The sequence below is a fragment of the Megascapheus bottae genome, unplaced genomic scaffold, assembly GCF_031878675.1.
Source record: "Megascapheus bottae isolate mThoBot1 unplaced genomic scaffold, mThoBot2.hap1 HAP1_SCAFFOLD_40, whole genome shotgun sequence".
Taxonomy (NCBI): domain Eukaryota; kingdom Metazoa; phylum Chordata; class Mammalia; order Rodentia; family Geomyidae; genus Megascapheus; species Megascapheus bottae.
In genome coordinates, this window is record NW_028327715.1 from 7151490 (window position 1) to 7172152 (window position 20663).

Here is a 20663-nt window from a genome sequence, read left to right on the forward strand (position 1 = left end):
TCAAAATTCAAGCTGTGGCAGGAATATCTGAAAGGCAGCAAAAGTCTAGGCTTAGAAGCAATCCTCAGTTGCTTAAATGCAATCCTCAGTTGCATGAATTTCAGTACTAAAAGGTCTGTGACCTTTTTATGTGTCAGTCATGAGACTTGAACTCAGGACCTGGGAACTATCCATGAACTGATTTTGCTCAATACTAGTGCTCTACCACTTTGAGCTATAGTAGCACTTCCTGTGTGTGTGTATGTGTGTGTTTAATTGGAGATCAGAGTTGCATGGGGACTTCCCTGCCTAGGCTGGCTTTGAACTGTGATCCTTAGATCTCAACCTCCTGAGTTTCTAGGCTTATAATTGTGAGCCACTGGCACCTAGCTGGTGTAAGATTTTTTTAAAATGTATGTTGCAGTTTGGTGCCAGTGACTCATGCCTGTAATCCCAGCTATTCGGAGGCTGAGATCACTGTTTGATGCAAGCAGAAAAATCATCTGAAACTCATCTCCAATTAACAAGCAAAAAGCCAGAAGTAGAGTGGTAGCTCAAGTGTTAAGAGTACCAGCCCTGAGCAAAAACAAAAAAAGCTGAGAGATATCACCTAAGTCCTGAGTTCAAGCCCCATGAGACACATGCACATGTACATACACAGATAGATGTATTGTACATTCTACAGTGGAGAGGATAACGCTGCCATCCAGAACTGCTTAGCTGGTTTCCGGCAGAACAAGGAATAGGACTGCTGTTCAAACTCTACTTCCTCTCTTCCCCTACTTCCTGAGTGTTCAGATTGGTCCCTGCTTCTCATGACCATTGGCACCTCAGCCTCATAAGGAAAATGGTTGAGGACACTGAACTTGCAAGCAATCCAGTGTCTTGTTTGCAAAACTGGGAAAGGGTTTAGGACTAATTCAGGTAAATGAGGCTTCCGTTCAGGTTGATTTTCAGAATTTCATCCATTTTTCATTTTGCTCCTTACTCTACTCCCTGGGCAACAGAGGATGATTGGTCAGGCTGAAGGCATGAAATAAAGATGACTTTTCTCTAGGATTTAGGTTTATATGGGTTTGTTTGTCTAGGTGGGAGGCTCAAGACAGTTGCCACAGACCTGCCACCTATGAGTATTTCGATGGAGCTGATGGGACTGATACAGGAACAACATCCTGACAGCCAATATGCCCCCCAAGAAAGCATTCACAGTAGCACAGAGACCCAGTGAGAGGAGGTTGGAGTCCCCTGTATTTGCAATGCTTATTAATCTCCTGAAACTAGACAGAAGTGAGCAGATATTGACCAAGAAGCTTAGGACTTTGCTGGATTGTTCAAAGGAGTAAAAGCTAGATCACAGGAGACCAGAATGGCATTCAACTTGTAGACAGAAGAGATGGGTAAGGAAAAGTTACTCCTTTTCTTCTTTCTACTATGACCCCTATATCCTCCATAAACAAAGGCAGATAGTCTATGTTCCTTGCCTTTCTTGAAAGAGGTCACTTTTTCCTTCTTTGCTTTTCCTCAGAAGGTTGTGTGCTCTGTGATGCCCAGTAAAGGTCCCCACTGGGCTCTCTGGGCTTCTGAAAGCACAGTCAACTGCCTCCACAGGGCAGACTCACCTGGACAGCAGTATCTCTTCTCTGACACACGGTGTCTGCTTTGAGAGGAATACTCAAGACTTTGGAATGCTAACTTCTTGCTAATAGTTGTAGAAAAAGTTTTCTTCCATGGCACATAAAGATTGGTGTGCTGCTGTTTTCAGCTTGAGTATGCCAGAGAGGAGAGAAGGAAACTGATCTAAAGGTGATGCACCATGCAATGACAGAAAATAAAGGTAGCCCCTTGCACAGCTTTATCTGCAATGGCTGTAGCCATCTTTCCCTACACCCTGGAAGCTGAGTTCTTTCCTTGCTTTGACAGAGCCCAGGATGTAGGTGTGTGTGTGTGTGTGTGTGTGTGTGTGTGTGTGTGTATTCGTGCATGCGCTCACACTTGTGCATATGCGATAGGATTTATGGTCTATAACAGGTTTGCAAACCCCAGCATGCAGAGTGGTCATTCAATAACTGTTTAGTGAACTTAATAGCCATTTATTGAGCACCTACTGTGTAACAGGCTCCACAACTATTGAATAAAGGAAAGCACCTGCAATTATATCTGTCTGGGAAATAAAACAACTGGCATCAGGAAGTGGCTATTATCGCTCTGGCTTCCTCATAAGACTATAGATTATTACAGTGTGCATTAGTTGAACCCCATTCTAGAAGACATTTTATGCCTGTGACTTTTCTTTCCTATTGCTACTGTATTTAAAGTTCCTTTGTTTGTTTATTTTTTCTGTTCTTTATTTTCCTATAAATTGCCTTATGCTCTTTCTGGACTAAGACTGAGTATAAAAGATGTAGAGAATTATAGGGAGCCAGAAGAAAAGGTCAACAAAACTATGTAGCCAGGCTATGTTTCACAGAAGCTGCTTGCTGAGTGGAAGAGAAGGGATCTGACCAGTGTTTCACTATTTCCTATGCTACAACTTATCCTTAAAGAATAGCTTGCTCTCCCAAAAAGAATATAGTCTCTCTGATCCAGATCTCAACACAGGCTTGTCACTTTTCAATTGTAATCTGGGACAAGTGTTTTAGATCCTCAGCCTCCAGTCTTCAAGAAGTGAAACAGACTTGGTAAGAACTATTCTTTAAGCCAAGCTACTCAGAGGACTGTGATCTGAGGATCCAAGTTCAAAGCAATCCTGGACAGAAAAGTCCATGAGACTCTTATCCCCAGCTAACCAGCAAAAAGCCAAAACCGGAGATGTGGTTTCAGTGGTAGAATGTGGCCTTAAGCAAAATAGCCAAAAGAGAATGTAAGGCCTTGAGATCAAGCCTCAATCTCAGTACACACACACACACACACACACACACACACACACACACACACACACACAGAACAAAAGCAATGAACGAAAATGGGATTACTCAGCAGGTTTTTGTGAGGATTGAAATAGTATGAAATGATTTTCCCCTATTATTTTCTCAGTAAACACAGCTTATACCCAACTAGCCTGGTAAGTCTGTTGGTCAATTTGACCATCTGATTGTTCAACTACTAAGTGAAGATAAAACGTGTAACAGACTTTCCTGCCCAGGTTAACTTCTAACTGTGATCCTCAGATCTCAGCCTCCTGAGTAGATAGGATTAGAGGCATGAGCCGCTAGTACCAGGCTCTGTTACCTTTTATGGAGATTTTGTTGCTCATCAGGATGCGAGCTAATGGTCTGTGAGGTAGGTACATTTATTGTCTCAGATTTTTAGAAGGCTAGGGTTTCAAAGTCTGCATTCCAACCATTTGCATTAGCACAGTCTCCGTAAGCACGCAACTCCAATTCTCTCCATGCTGAGTCAATAGTTCAACCATTAGCCTTCTCTAAGGTCCTGACATCTTTTATATCTGACACTGGAGTTCCCATAACTTTACAGGATGTTCAACCTATTCAACCCTGCCAACCAAGACACTTAGATAAGGCCAGTGGATCTGTAGACACATAACTTCCCTTACCTGACACGAGTCATGGGAGATACTGAATGAGACACTATGGCTACCCAGTTAATTCTGCAGTGTGCTATTGGAGAGAAAGCTATGATTTTCAGGAGCATGGCTCCTGACACCCAAATGCATGTTGAATCATGCACTTATCTCAATGTCCAAGACCTTCCATGCATAGCCATATTCTGAGTCATTTGGGCTCATCAGTGCCTTGAACATTTGATGGACTCATGTCATGATTTATGGCCATTTTGGTTTAGGTTAGTTTGCATTATTTGACAAATACACATCTTTATTGGCAGAGCACATGCTTGCAACCTTAGGCCTTAGCTGTGAGAGCAAGTAGATTTATATATTTTTTTAAAATCCATGCGAAAAGAACAGGCAGACCCATCCCAGAAGCCACTACCCTATTAATGTAGTAGGAATACAGTCTGTGCTAGAAAGATGAGGATGCTGCATTTTAGCAGGGACCAAGCCTATGTCCAGGTATACAAGGCTGAGATTTGGCAACTCCAAAGCCTGCTCTTTTCACTCAGCTTGATTGATCCCAGCCAATGAAGGGGCTATGTCATTCTGGATCCATGCTGCTAACAGGTCAGTGGATCCTCTTGAGGAGTCACCATTTGTAACTATTGGATACAATGAAGGATATCTGAGCACTGCTTTAGACCTGTGGTCACAGCCAGCCTGTGACATAAGTCCAAGACAGATACTGCTCAGTTATTTAGGTGAATGTCTTCCCAGTGTGATCAATTGCTGCTTGTTAACGGTGCATAACCAAGAAGATAAAGGAGATCACATCAGATGTTGTTAACTGAAAAACCTCATGGACCAGATTCAATGAGCATGACTTCAAAAACAGGCTTAGTTGACTATTTGGAGTTGGTGTGTGTGTGTGCGCGCGCGTGTGTGTGTGTGTGTGTGTGTGTGTGTGTGTGTGTGTGTGTATGTGTGTGTGTGTGTGTGGCACATGTGGGAAGGATGTACCAGGCTGCCACTGGTTCACTTTTTAGGCTCCTGGATTTCAGGGGGAAGCTACAAAATACAAGTTAGAAAAGCCTCACCAGAGGGCAGCAAGGAGCAGTAGGAGTTGCCCTTCTAAGGTAGAATAAATCCAATCCAGATGCCTGGGCTGGGCTTGTTGTGTACTTACTCACACCGTCCTTCTCCTAACTCACCATTCCACAGACTCACTGGCCTTGTTACAGTGGCTTGCACACAACAAATCCCTGCACCAGCCAAGACAGTTATATGTAATTCTAGTCCCAGGAAGGGGCTTCCTTTGCCTCGTTGCACGCCAATGCTGCCAACCTCAAAGTAAGTTTGGGAAGGTATTTTCATCTCTCTGCGTTTTGATTTCTTTCTCTGTAAAAATGGGAATACAGAAATAACCTTCACAAAGGATTGACACAAAAATTCATCATTATCTACAAAACATTTAACACAGATATTTCCTGGCACACTGAATATTCTAGACCAGTATAAGCTATGATAAATCATGCTTCAGGTGTAATTTAACCATTACTTCCTTCACAAGATCCTCCTTAGCCTTCCTGGCTGAGCTGGCCTCAAAATGTGCCATTTCCTGGCACCTGTACTTTCATTTCAATTCCTGGCACCTGTACTTTCATTTCATTGTATTTATCACAGCTTCTGTCTTTACATTGCTGGCTCTGTTTGTCTTAAGGCTAGTTTCTTATGCCTTGAAAGTATAAGCTCAGCAGGATTAGGCATTACTTTCCACATCAAATGAATAAATGAAGAATCATGTGGGTCCTAGAGGGAGAGACTTGGGTAGACATGTGAAGTATTCCTTGTCAAAAATGCTCTGGAGAGGCCAGGAGTTTGGTCTAGTGGTAGAGTGCTTGCCTAGCATGTATGAAGACCCGGGTCTGATTCCTCGGTACCACATACATAGAAAAAAAGCTGAAAGTGGTGCTGAGGCTCAAGTGGTAGAGCTCTAGCCTTGAGAAAGTCCAAGGACAGTGCTCAGGCCCTGAGCAAAAGCCCAGGACTGGCCAAAGAAAAATAAAAATTAAAAAAATGCTCTGGATAAGAAATGTTTTAGAGGTTTCTTTATTTCTTAAATGCATATGTATAATGCATTAAATAAATATATATCATTATATAATATATAATTACATATCACTATTTCATTATATGATGCATCATATATCTCATTATATATATTTATATCATTACATATATATCTCATTATATATAATTATATATATACCATTATGTACCTCATTATACATATATGTATATATGTATATATGCATAATGAGTTTTCTTAGGGATTACACCTAGGTGAAATTGTATATACTATTTTAAATAATTTTGCATATGAAATTCTATCCATCAAGTCATCAGAAGATATATGTAGAATTTTCTAATCGGAATACCATGTTATTCCTCAGAATTTTTCAGATTGGGGAGCATTTTGAATTTCAGATTTTTGTTTTTTGGATAGATATGCTCAACCTGTGGAAATAAGAAATTTCTAAGGTATTTTTATTATGGTTAAGAAGCTGTACCAACGAGTTGGTGTTCAGCAAGGCAGTTTATGAGTACTATGCAATTTGATCACTATCATTCCTTTCAACATTCTTACCTACCCATCCCATCCCAACCAACCCTTCAAATAATTTTTTTCATATATTTTTATTGTAATTAATAGAAAGGTTACATGATATTTGCCAGATAGATGGTGCATTCGAATAATTTTTGTAACCATGAATGTCTTAAGCCCACTGTGTGTGTGTTTACTTGATTTGTTTCCATATTTACCTATTGATTCCTTATTCATTCTCCTGTTTTGTTACTGGATTTGGTCCATGGACCACAGAGGAAAGGAGATTGGCTGCTGAGGAGAAAAGAGATAAAACCTGATTAATGTTTTGGGGAAATCACTGTGTCTGCTTGTATGGGTTGTAGTGGAATTTGAGGCAAAGAGTTGCCTCCAAGACTACACATAATAGAACCATCATGGTGGCAGAGACCAGGACTGAGCGGACGAGATCTGTGACTATGGCTCACCTGAGTTTTGTCTTGCAGGATCCTGGAGCTTCAGGACACAGGTGACCTAGATGTACTCAAGCAGAAGTGGTGGCCGCACACAGGTCGCTGTGACCTCACCAGCCACGCCAGTGCCCAGGCTGATGGCAAATCCCTGAAGCTGCACAACTTTGCTGGTGTCTTCTGCATCTTGGCAATTGGTCTTCTCCTTGCCTGCCTGGTGGCTGCCTTGGAGTTATGGTGGAAGAGTAACCGGTGCCACCAGGAGACCCCCAAAGAGGTCTGTACCTGGGTCCTACCTCTGTCTGCCACAACCAAGGAGGGAGGGCGGGAGGGAGGGAGGGATCCCATCGGGCAATTGTTTTCTTCCAGTTAGTGTTTACATGAGGCCTCTTATTGAGAGATATCAGCAATGTATATCGGGAGGGATTCTGGTTTTATTATATATTTTAAAATAAATTTTCATCTATTTTGATTGTTATTATAAAGGGGATGAATAAACAGAGGGTTTGTAGTATCATAAGTCAGGTAAAGAATACATTTCTTTGTGGACAGTGCCTCTCTTTCCTTTGCCTGGTTTTGGTTTGTTTTGTTCTTAAAACAAGAGAGGGAAAAATGCAGGGGACAGTTTCATAGTTTGAAGAAAGCACCACGTGCCAGCCACGGCCACTAAAGTCCTGTATTTATCTATAGAACAAGTACAGCGTGGGCAGCGCCAGAGAGCCTTTCCCCACCCTGCCCTGCCCATGTGCCTCCACCCTGACCTGGAGAGATCACCTATAGGGTAAGAGAGGACCCCATATTCCTTTCTGGTTCTCTTTGCTTACCCAGCCACAGAGGGTGTCCCCATCTCTCCTGTTACCCCTCCTCCCTCTCTCCTTCCTTCTTGTAGGGTTTACATCCCCACTTTCAGGGTATTATTGTAGCTCTGTCCCAATGGATGCTAATCACAGTTAAATCTGTGCTTTGATACTTCTCCTGGGGGGGGGGGTTAAGCTCATCTTGGGAATTGTTTGAAATGAAGTCATCACAAGGGCCCCTAGGAGACAGTTCTAAACGATGGCAGCAGGGTGTGCCATTTGATGACAATGTTCTTAGCACAAGCCCAGTCACTGCATTCATTGGCTCTCACATCTCAGCATGTACCCCTCAGCGACAGACAGCTGGAATCACAGCCCTGCTTACAGATTCTGTTGGGGTGAGGATGGAAATCCCAAACAAGGGAACTGAGAGGCAACTGACTTGTTATGATTTGTTCATTTTTGTTGTTGTTTGTATTCTCCGGTGACTCTAGTGACACAAGTTCACAAAAATGATTTTTACAGGAAAGAGTCAAACTCAACTGGGGCAGGGGCAGGGGCAGAAATAAAAACTAGGCAGGAGCAGTGTGAGCGGCCTGGAATCTTCTCAGTCTAATGTGGGGCTGGGAATCTGTGCCTCTGGACAGTAAGAACCTTAGTCATCGTCTCTGTGGTCTGCAGTGGTTGGCTGGCTGTGATGTCATTCACCAGTCTGTAAGGAATTTCTAGCTGAGGACTATGGGGTCTGCTTGCTTCCATCTTTCTTAACAATTCATCCCAGTGAGCAGTGTCATCTGATTTTCCTTTCCTTGGAAGGAGGGCACTGCTGAGAGAGCTCTGAAATATTCCAGGGGCATCTTCCTTTCCTTCCGTATATATTGCCATGTCAAAAAATACAAGGAATGGTTCCAATGCCACCTCCATAGCTCCCCTGTCACTCCCAGACCCCAGGAAGGCAGGAAGGATTACCTTTGCAGGGAATTCATGGAATGGTGATTAATTGGAGATAAGAATCTCATGAACTTTCTATCCAGACTGGCTTTGAACCTCAATCCTCAAATTTTAGCCTTCTGAGTAGCCAGAATGAATACATGCATGAGCCACCAGAATGGAGCTACAACTGGAAACTTGTAAATGAAGCCACTGGGAAGGACTGGGAATTATCCTTTTAAGTGGTTTCATGAAGAACCTCACTTAACTCTGCAGCTGGGGCATCATGTCTGACCCCTCCACATCCTGGTCATGGCCCTCTCACCACTGCCACAATCATGGCCCATGTGTACAGCACAGGCAGCCAGAGAGGGTTATCCCCAGAGATACCCGGAGCAGGAACAGGGAAGACAGAGTGGATGAAAGAGACACTGGCTGACTCATATAAAACCCCTCTTGGACTGTTTATACTGTCCACCACCTCTGCTAATGCCACCTGGGCTGGGTGCTAGTGGTTCACATTTGTAAGCCTAGCTACTCAGGAGGCTGAGATGTGAGGATTGTGGTTCAGAACCAGCTGGGGCAAGAAAGACCTGGAGATTGCATGTATATGGAAGTGGCCTTGTGGCCCAAGTAGTAGTGTGTTAGCCTTGAGCAAAAGAAGGTCAGAGACAGCACCCGGGCCCTATGTTCAAACCAAGGACTGGCAAAAAAAGGAAGAAAGGAAGGAAGGAAGGAAGGAAGAGAGGAGAAAGAAAGAAAGAGGAGAAAGAAAATGCCCCTTGGATCAGGGAGCAGAGGTGAGCAGTGCTGGCCTGGCTGATGTGGGCAAGGTGGGGTGCAAGACATAAGCTCGAGTTCAAACTCTTAATACATCTCCTAGGAGCCTCTGGAAGGCATTGTCTATTTTTAGTCTTGTCACTTTGCAACTATTTTCAGTTTTATCTCTTTATAACCCCCAGTGTCATGACAGCTCCAGAATTAATCATCAGTTTGTATGTATACAGGAGTGTGTGTGTGTGTGTGTGTGTGTGTGTGTGTGTGTGTGTGTGTGTGTGTGTGTGTGTGTAAGAGAGAGAGAAGGGGAGAAACACAGAATTTTATTTTCTGGAGAGACATAGGTAGGAATGTGAGAAGGTAGAGGCAAAGAGAAGAGTGCACGCTGTCTGTGCCCTTCTTGCTTATCTCCTGGTGTCTAAGTCCAACAGCTCAGCTATGAGGAGATGAATGTTCATATCTTACTTCTAAAATGCAGCTCTCCTGCCCTGGCTGCCGACCTGCTTCTAGGAAGAGGAGGGTCCATGGAGAGGCATGCAGAGAAGCAGAGCAGCTGCAGTTAATCCTGACATCATTATGATGTTGTATGGAAACATATAATACAGAGAGAGAGAGGGAGAGGGAGAGGGAGAGGGAGAGGGAGAGAGAGAGAGAGAGAGAGAGAGAGAGAGAGAGAGAGAGGGGGGGGGAAGGGGAGGAAGAGAGAAAGAAAGAAAGAAAGAGAGAGTGCATAGAGTGCATCCTGGGACTTGAACTCAGAGCGTAGGTGCTATTCCTGAGCTTTCTTGCTCAAAGATAGTACTCTACCACCACTTGTGCCTCAGCTCCACTTCTGGCTTTTTGATGGTTAATTGGAGATAAGAGTCTCATGGACTTTACTTCCCAGGCTCACTTTGAACCACCAACCTCAGCTCTTAACCTCCTGAGTAGATGGAGTTACAGATGTGAACCATTGGCTTTTTTTTCAATTGAAGATGAAGTTTCTTCCATTTCTCTCCCTTCTTTCTTTAATAAGATCACTGATGGGAGCACAGCCCCTCTTTTCAGATAATTTACCACCTTACTGGCAAGTACCACACAGATATTTCCAGGCAGATCTCCTTTCCATGGATCTCAGCTCTTCTGAAACGAGCAGCAAGTACCAGCCAAGGCCCTAGTCCAGCTAACTCTTTACGGGGCCATAGTGGGTAGTGGTGAGTAACCAAGATTTATTGGGGCTTGAGTTGTTCTGACATGCGTGATAAGAATGAGAAGAAACCCTACATCTGGAGATGAGATGGGATAGTGAATGGCAAATGAATGGTTAACAGGGAAGGAGGGCAGGAGGAAGATGCTGGTAAGGGAAGGCTGGATGTGTTCCTCAGGACTTTTATGTCTGGCTGAGGAGTATAGATTCCTCATCTAAACAGAGCATGGGAACCAGGGAAAGGGCTAACATGACTGTATTTAAGAAGTGAATCTTTCAAACCATGGAGAAATAATGATGGTGTTTAATTTAGATCTACTGTGGCTTGTGTTTTATGGAGCAACATTTGAAATTAGGTGAGAGTGTCTACTTACTCCTAAAGCATTTCATTTGGGGCCACCAGCCATATTTCTTAAGAGCAAGGAACCTGTCTTTGGGTGGAGCCCAAGCTGTGTTTAATGGCTTATTCTGAGATTGCCTTCAGAGTTTAGACACCTATTTGGGTAAGAGTAGTAATGTGCGTTCAAGCCCTTAATATTCATGTGCATTTGAGCTCATATATTTTTTTTCCTGGGGAATCAGACAATCATGTAGTTACCCAATGCAGGTGAGTGCATCAAGCTCAGAGGATGCAGTAAAGAGCCACCCGCTAGATTTATGGGGTATGTGGAGTCATTGCTCTGAGAATAAAATATTCATGAAATAAAGATGAGAACTGCACAAATGGGAGCTGACATGAGGATTGAGAGATGAATCATCCATCCGTAGGCTGGAAGCTTAGAATCCTTGCTGCTTCCTGCCTTTGCCCACCCTCCCTCGCCCCATGCTTCTGTAGCAGGCAGGAGGTGGCTGGCAAGGGTAGTTGAGTGGCAGGAGACTGAGTGATGGCTGGCCTCTTTGTCTGGCCAGCATCTGTCTGGGCCCTTCTTGGGAGGTCAGATCTCCAACTCCACACTATTCTTTAACAAAGCCTCTCTTCCTTTGATCACTGTTTATTCTGTGTGGAGACTTTCTCTCCTGCACAAATTCCCTTTTCATCTGTTGTAACACTTTCAATCAAGAAAGATGTGCAAAGGGTCTTCAGGCTACTCTCATCCCAGAGACATTCTTGATTCATGGGGACCAAGGGTCTGTTGCCTCTTACGGATGGAGGAATGGATGGTGTGGAGTATGGAAGAGGCACATTACACCTTAGGGTAACTGGCCTGTGCTGGGCAAATTGCAGCTTATCTACTTAACATTTGAAAAAGGCATTCTTACCCTTGGAAGACCACAGGGAACTGCAAGAGCCCAGATGCATCTGCTGCCCTCTAGAGGCAGGCTTGTCAAAGAGCCATATACTGGCTTTCTGGCTGGTGTGTGCTGGATTCTGAGTTCCTAACTAGGAATTCCTACTTAAAATCCAGATATTAGCATTTTTCCCCCAGAGAATTCAGGAAATGAAGGATGTAACACAGTTCTTCCATGGATCAGGGCTCTCATGAGACAGCTACTTCTTTTAATCCCCAGTTCTCACTCGTCAGCTGAAACTTGAGTCTAACCTGATAGCTACTTTACTGAGGTTGAACAGTTTGGCACATTCTAGTTCTTAGCCCAGGGCCTTTTAGTCAGAGGGCATTGAACACTTTTTGGGTGGGTGTGCTGATCTGACACCTTGTACTTGGGGCCTAGATGCTATCCTTGAGCATTCTTGCTCATGGCTAGCCCTCTATCACTTGAGCCATGGGGGCTCCATTTCTAGTTTTTTCCAAAGTTCACTGGAGCTAAGGGTCTCACAGACATCTCCTGGTTAAGCTGGCTTCGAACTGTGATTCTCAGACATCAGCCTCCTAAGTAGTTAATATCCCAGGTGTGTACCCAGCAGCAGCACTGAGCACTTTATTATATATCACTGCAAATCTCCAAACCAGCCTACTGGCAAAGCTTCCCCTGAATGTGGACAGTGTTAGATACAATTCCATCCTGTAGTGATTGTTTACCTACTTGTCTCTGCTGCAATTCTGCCAGCAACTCCTCACCTCTGAATTCTCATCATTTTTGCCTTCTTTCTGAGACACCGAGGCCTTACTAAGGCATGATGAATATAACTGAAGTTTTGAGCATCTTCCATGTGCCAAGAACCAAAGATGAATGCTTTCTGTAGAACACGAGTTCATCTGGTGGTAGGAGCTCAGAAGTATTTATTCATTCATTCGAATGAACTAACCTGGACTCCTATAAAGAAAATCTTATTCATGTTAAATTGTTAGATAATCACTGCAGTGAGTGAGATCAATGGCATTCGGGTATGGCTGTGCATCCAAGATAATTAATTCTTGAGCCATTTGAAATATAGATGCTTGAACCTCGTTTCATAAAGGGTCATTGTAAGGAGCCACGGACAACTGTAATTGATAAACTACATCTACTCCTGATATTCTGCTAGGGATTAAAATCTCCCATCAACCTTCTGCTAAGTTGTGGATAAATCTTCATAGTGAGATTTGGTAAATATCTAATATCTACTTTGGTATGGTGGGGGAAAAACTTCCAGGTTTTGGAGACAGGTGGATGAGAGTGCTAATACTGATGCTTCACTCGCCATAGAACTGTGTCATCTCGTGCCAATCACTTCACTCCCAGCCTCAGTTTATTCTCATGTTTGCCATTGCTTGTGGGGGCCCTGTCGATTAAGTTACTCAAAACTCTGCCATGGTGCTTTGAAAAATCTGCCTGTGAGACCTCTCTTGAGATCACTTCCTGGAGGTGAGGGTCAACCGCTGATTTTATCCAACATGACTCTGACTCCCCTAGCCTTTTCCAAGCCATCGGTGTCACACTTTAAGGGGATCATCTTGGTGGCATTTCTCCCAGTCATTACGTCTCATTTACCACCTGGCTCGTTGCAGTGGTTAGTGAGAGAGAGCTGGCAACGATCGCTGTAGTCAGACGAGAAGTCCCTCACTCCTAGTTCTGGTCTTGCCTGACTTAAAGTAGGAGCTGTTGGATTCCAAACAAAGTCAGTTCTAACGAGTCCCGCGTGTAACAGACTGTTACATAGATGATAGTTTAGTTAATTACTGTTTTTCAATATACTGTATTATTTCCACATTGGTGAACAGCAGCTTAATTACAGAACTTTATCTCTCTGCAAGACAATGCCTGAGAGAGATTCCCTGGTAACCTCTGTTGGTGCATCTGTTCATCATGTTTAATTTGGGGTAAGAAATACAGAGCTGGAATGCAGCTGAATCATGGGTAAATGCAGCCAGTGGGGTTTTATGTCATATTCTTCTGGGGTGTTTGACTAGGTCAGCTGCCTATGCTAGATTAATGAAGGCCACAGAAAGTTTCCAGGTCTCTTTCCTCAACTGTCATTACCTGGCTGAATGCAGAAACCTTAGGATAATGAGGATGTAAACTGATGTAGTTCACATTAAAAAACCCATTATTGGAATTTGCATTACATTATAGAATGCACCATTTTGTCTCAAAGATGAATAATTATTCAAATTACTCTTGCCTCTTTCCTTGACTAAGCTGATTACTCCTGCTGCTTCTTCCCTTGGCCAGACACAAGAAGGTACAACGAAACACGACCTTGCATGTGTTAATACTGTGACCCCCGGTAATCTAAGAAGACAAGATTGCCAAGCCTTAAATCAGATATGTTCTTTGCTGTTCAGTTCTGGGTGCATACAGAACAATTGGAGCAAGCAGGATCAAGAAAAACTGTGAGACCGACCCTCAGATAGGTTGCATTTCTGTTTTGCAGAGGAGTCATGAAATTTTCTCTTCTTATTCTACTCATTTTCTTTTTTTCCTAGTCTTGGGGCTTGAATTCAGGGCCTGGGCACTGTCCTTGGACTTTTTGCTCAAGGCTAATGCCCTGTCACTTGAGCCACAGCACCACTTCTGGCTTTTTTTGAGTATGTGGTACTGAAGAATTGAACCAAGGGCTTCGTGCATGCTAAGCAAGCACTCTATCGCTAGACTATGCTCCAGATCCTCCATGCTTTGTCTTATCTGGTCACACAACCAGTGGTCGCTGGCTCTTAATGGTCCCCTCCTTTCCCAAGGGTTGTCTTAGCATTGGCTCTACTGGATTAATGGAATTTGAATAGAAAAATGTCCCAGTGGCGCAAGGAAGTTGGATGTTTGACAGTCATTTGAAATGGGACACTCTCTAGAAAATTTCTGCAATTGGTGTGGACATTTTCCATGTGTCCTGGTGTAGAGAGGTTAAAGGCTAATTAATAGCCACACGACATGTCCTCGCAGCCGGGGAATGGATTCATCCATCCTTAAATTGAAGCAAGAAGAGAATAAATGGGCTTAAGAAAGAATTTATTCAGAAGTGGAGGTATGGCTCAAATCACAGAGTGCCAACCATGAGCAAATAAACTAAGAAAGAATATGAGGTCAGTCTGAAGAATTTGAGCCCCACTATTGGTAAATACACACAGACATAGAGACACATAGATACACACACACACACACACACACACACACACAGAGAGAGAAAGTATTCAAGACTTTTTATTCAGAAATGCTTATCTTTTTCTTTCTGTTTTTAAATTGATGGTTTTGGGGATTGAAGTTAGGACCACATGCTTGCTAAGCAGTGTCTTTTTTTCCATTGGGTTATTGTTGAGGTAGAGTCTCACTGTGTTCTCTGTGTGTCTTGGTCTACGATTCACTCCTCATGCTTCCCCTTGTATCTGGGGGTGACGAATACAAGCCCAGCTATTGTGCTTCCCAAGGAACTGGAGCAATAGGTATAGGCCATAATGACCAGCCAATGGTGAAGATGGAGTCTCTTAAACTCTCGAATTGTTCCCTGATTTTTATAACCCAAGTAACTATTATTGCAGGTTGGAACCACAACACACAACTTACAAACATGGTCTTAAGTTAAATGGCCAGGTTTACATTAACTTTCTGGATTGGTCTGTTTTCTAAATGCTTTAATGGTACCTGATCATCTCCCCATACATCACTGTATTTAACATGTTAGGCTGGATTCTGTGCCCTTTCACTTTTTTAACATACCAGGCCTTCTGCATTCTCTCCTTGGTATCTCGGTGGTGAAAGCATCTATATCAAGAGGGGAGGGGGAAAGGAGGGAGAAAAAGAGAGCTTTCTTGTGTTTTTCTCTTCAGAGGATTTTGATTGGTCTGTCTTTTCCTCAAAGCTCACAGTGTTTGTTTGCCTGGTAGAAGATAGGGGAAGGTTTTTTTCTCTGTGCCCTCTGCTCTCAATTTTCCAACTCCTTGTGATCTTCTTGGACAAGAAGTTATCTTTTTTTCTCTCTCTCTCAAAACCTTGAAAAAAGTAGGAATCACCTTCTGGACACCTAACATTAAAATGACTCTCAGAACAAGAACTAGGTTGTCCCTGCCACCTGCCAGAATCTAGCATGAACACAAGCCACATACTTGCTTCCTGCTGCAAAGAATTCCACTCTTCCAACTTCATTTCCTTCCATTCCCACAGAAGACCTACCTTTGGAGCTCAACCATAGGCATAAGAGTTTACCTTTATCACAACCATGGCATAAGGGAAACTCTGAGGACCTTACAGTCCTGAAGAGAACATAGAAAGGAAGAAAGTCAGGGTTGCACAACAAACTAGTTCTTCTAGTAATCCACAAAACCTCCTGGTAATCAGTTTTCTTCCATGGATGGGTAAACCTTTATAGCTGGGCGATATGCTCAGCCATCCTTCCCTGGGTTTTGTTGCAGGCAGAGGAGGGAAAATTGAATTTTTTTGCCAGTTTTGGGGCTTGAATTCAGGGCCTAAGCACTATCCTTTGGCTTTCCTCAAGGCTAGCACTCTACCACTTGAGCCACAGCACCACTTCCAGATTTTCTGTGTATATGGTATCGAGGAATTGAACCTGGGTCTTCGTGCATGCTAGGCAAGCACTCTCCCACTACGCCAAACTCCTGGCCCTGAAACTTGAATTCTTAAACCTTCAAAGTATCTGATATTTGCTTCAAAGTATCTGATATTCTTCTGTTACCAGTCTTCTTCTCTTTGGACATTTAGAAAGTAGCTTGTGACTTTGGCTAATGCAGCAGGTGATGGAATCGCATCCATTATCACAAGCATCACAGGGGATCCTGTAGCCAGGAGAAGCTGGGGGAATAGGCTTGGTGGTGGGCAGAGCCAAGGCTTGTCCAGAGGCCCCAAAATCAAGGGGCAGAAAGCTGGATAAGGTACCTCTGCCCTCCTGACCAAATACCAACCATTTTCTCTTGGTTTGTCTCTCCAAATAAACTTCAGACTCATTCCTCTTGTTCTTGCTTAAGTTCAGATTGTATCTCTTGGCTAGGTGAACAGGTCACTTGACAAGCTGCTGTCCAGGGTAGACAATCATTTATTTCCTCAAAGCAAATAAACTGTGAGCATATTTAAGAAGAGATTAGTGCCTCTGAGTGATTTGCACACACTAATGTTTCCAAGTAACAGGCATAAAAGACTACTTCAACAATTTTATATGCAAAAATTCAAATGAATAAATAGACAGGAAGCTGCCACAACTGGCTCAATTGTGTTATACTTAAGCAATGAACTTGAATTTGAACTCACTGACTATAGTAAGCAACGAACTTGAATTTGTTTTGTGATTTAGGGGTTGCCCCTGATTCATGGTTCAACCCATGAACTTTTTTAATGTTGACTATGCTACTACACAAGCAATGTGCCAGCTGGGCACCTGTGGCTTAAGTCTGTAATCTTAGATACTCAAGAGGCTGAGATCAGGTAAAGCCACCCTGGGCAGGAACGCCCATGGGACTCTTATCTCTAATTAACCTCCCAAAAGTTGGAGGAAGTGTTATAATGCTAACCTTGAGCAAAAGTGCACAGGGACACCATCCACTGAATCACAAGTGAAAGCAAGCTCTACCTGCCTTGCTAAGCTAGGATGTTTGGTAGGTGAGGTGTATTAAATGCATTTTAATTTACTGAATGATATTTTTGACGTATGCTGAGATCCTCGGGATTAATCTCAACAATTGAAGAACATCTATAGTTTATAAACTTCTGAAAGATTCAATGAAACTTTCCTGAATGGTGTTTTCTTCTCTCATGTAGAAACCTGGTGTCACTTGTGACTTTTGCCTCTCAGACATGGCCTCAACTCAAAGCTGGTCTCCTAGCCCCAACTTGCTGAACTGTATTTCTTCTGGCTCTCCTTAAGGGGCTTGTCAATTATGTCCAACTGCCATCTGACATGGATCTGAGTTCACTTTCAAACCAATGTGCTCTCTGACCATCATATTTCTTAGTCTGAAGCCATTTCTCCGTTGTCGTAGGAAACTGTCAGTTTTCTCACTCTGGGAGACTTTGTGAGAATGACAACAGGTTCCCCACCCAAAGTCAAGCACTCTGTGTGTCAACTCTAAACTCATGGGGGCATAGAGAACTGATGGGCACCTTTTTCCATGGCAGGGAACATTTGGAAGGAAGTGGCTTTCCGGGCATTTCACCTTATCTGCTAGCAAATGAACATTTGAGTCTTCCTGGGGTTAGCCCTCTGCATCTAAGTACAGGCCAGATGTTCTTGGTGGCCTCCTGGAGGAAATTCCTGTGTACCCAGCCCCATAGAAGCTCAAAACAACCTCTGGAGCAGTCATTATTTATTTTGCAGGGTTCCTTCTTTTTCTTTCTGAAAGTGTATCAAGCTTTCTATCATCCCTCCCCAAATGCGGAAGGTCCGAGTTTCTCTGTCCCATATGATGTCAGCATTGAACCACCCACGAGATTTTCCTTGGAGAGGATTTGGATCCAGTGTTTCTCTTGGAGTGTGGCATCAGGTAGGGGTGGCAGTATATGCTACACCCCATCTGCCTTTATTGGCAAGGTATGCAGCCCACAAATAGGACTGCAACTTCTAATCCCATCTGGGAAGCTTTTCCCTGGGAGAAGAAGCAGGCCACACTCTACTGGCTTCACAGGGAAACAGCTGAAGAAGCAGTTTAAACTTACAAGCTGTATGACCACTTAGATCTTGATGCCTTCTGACATGGAAGGCAAAGCATAAGCTCCTTTAAAAAGAGTGATTTGCCCTTCTATTAATTACAATAAAAAATATAAGCAAAAAAGAGTGATTTGGGCCTGTTTTAGATTTTTCTTTTTTTGAGCAAATAAACAAGCCAAAGTATCTTCTGTGGTGCCACCAACCACAGTGAGACCATCATGGAGAGAGACAATATCTTTCCAGGCAGTCTCAAAGCCTTTGTGACACAAGGAGAGTCACTTACCCCATGAGAAGTGCCTTTCCTCACTTCCCCGGTCCATACCTAGAAACCTTGTTAGCCTTTCACATAGGGATTTGTACCACTCATGGCATCCCTGAATGTATAGATCGCTCAGTGAGAGAGCAGGAAGCCCTCTCCTGCTCCACATTTCCCAGATACCTTGATTGGAGACTCGGGTCTCTGATGAAGTCATTGAGCTTCTCTGTACTGAGCCTCCTTTTGCGTAAGGTCAAGGTGATGGTATCAAGCCTTTGTGAACTCAAATGGTTAAGGCATAGAGCATACCAGAGGAAGAAAGACCAATCTTCTATTCCCATTGGGCTTTAGTCTCCACCAGGCCTTGAAAGGGCTTTGTCCCGGTGGATGCTTCTGGGCATGACAATGGTTCTGATGAGTACAGCAGGCATGCTGGAAGGATTGTTGGTACACAGTGCAAGTGTCCTTCCTATGGATTCCCCAGACAACAGAGGGTTGACTACCTACTTGAGGGAGGTGGGAGCAATAGGGAAAATACTCTGTCCAGCAAGCTAAACAGGCCAGTACTTTCAGGTATGCAGATGCTGCCACAAGCCAGACTTAGTGTACTGCTAAGGCTTTCTCCTGATCTTCCTGCGTTTTCTCCCCAGGACAAAGAGGTGAACCTGGAGCAGGTGCATAGGCGCATAAACAGCCTCATGGATGAAGACATTGCTCACAAGCAGATTTCCCCTGCATCGATTGAGCTCTCAGCCCTGGAGATGGGAAGCCTGGCTCCCAGCCAAGCTCTGGAGCCTACGAGGGAATACCAGAACACGCAGCTCTCAGTCAGCACCTTTCTGCCTGAGCAAAGCAGCCATGGCACCAGCCGGACACTGTCATCAGGGCCCAGCAGCAATCTGCCACTACCCCTGAGCAGCTCGGCCACTATGCCCTCCATTCAGTGCAAACACAGATCGCCCAATGGGGGGCTGTTTTGACAGAGTCCGGTGAAGACCCCCATCCCCATGTCCTTTCAGCCCGTGCCTGGAGGAGTCCTTCCAGAGGCCCTGGACATGTCCCATGGCACTTCCATCTGACCACGCCGCCTACCCTCCCACCTGCCCAGCCCACCCACCCAACGAGCAGAGCTTTTTAATACGAGAAAATGACCACACACACGCACACACACACACACACACACACACACTCAACATACACACATAGACACACGCCTAACACACACAGACACACAGAGAGACTCATTTTTCTGGTACATATCTGTAAATAATGACAGAATGGAGTGGGGTAAAAGTGTATTTTGAATATTCCCAATTTTCGAAGTCAGTAAAAAAAAACAAAATACAAAAACTGTATGAATGACTTTGTAAATTTTGTTCTATATGAATAAAAAGGCAAATTACTTGTGATCATTCTGAAGTGCCAAAGGAACTTCCCCCATTGCTGGGCCTTTCTGTGAGCAGGAAGGGTGACAGGACAAGCAGCTCCTTTCTGCTGGGGAAAAGAAAGAGGAGCAACCCTGAATGCTGCTGGCTGCCAGGCCCCCATGGCTTCCCACCTTCACCCTTTCATCTCTCATTTCCTTCTTCAGTCCATTGTAGTCAAAGAAGAGCGAGTCTGGAACCTGGTAGCACCGGGTCACGTGTTATAGGGCTAGCCTTGTTTCCTGGTAGCCTGGCACTGAGCAAAGTACCTTGGAAACAAGACAGTCCTGGTCTATCCATATCAAGGGCTCAAGGTGGTATCCCTACTGTGTGACCCCACAGTGTGCAGTAGGAATCTGACCCCTAAACCTCAGAGAAGATACCCACACTGAAGTGACAATCTCTGAAGGCTTTGATGCCAATATCTTCTAATATCATTCTGCTGGTCTTTTTCCTTTCAACTTTCTTTACCTACTCAGAAAAATCAGGTCATTAGATAGATGATGGAGGAAGTAAGGTGATTCCCAGTACTACCTCAGGGAGTTTGCAGAGTTGGGATTGGCCTGGTGGAAAGCTCTGAAGGACTGACAGACCTGAGGCTGGTCATGCAAATCATACGAAGTGATGAAATGAGAAGCCAGGTAGAGAAAAACTCTTCAGCTGAGCCCTGGTGGCTCCCGCCTATAATCCTAGCTACTCAGGAGGCTGAGATCTGAGGATAGAATGAAGCTCAGAGCTGCCCAAATTCAAGAGTCCATGTTAACTCTTATTTCCCGCTAAGCA

At 43.9% G+C, this 20663-nt stretch overlaps 1 protein-coding gene across 1 annotated transcript in view; it reads left to right on the forward strand.

Moving 5' to 3' along the window:
• LOC150039465 (glutamate receptor ionotropic, delta-1-like) overlaps nt 1-19882 on the forward strand; it is a 63044-nt gene extending 43162 nt beyond the window's left edge. The window contains exons 6-7 of the mRNA XM_090327840.1: nt 6581-6821; nt 19107-19882. Of these exons, the coding sequence (XP_090183966.1) occupies nt 6581-6821; nt 19107-19436 (571 nt within the window). The 3' untranslated portion in view covers nt 19437-19882. The remainder of the gene's footprint in view (nt 1-6580; nt 6822-19106) is intronic.
• Nucleotides 19883-20663: the final 781 nt, after the last annotated feature.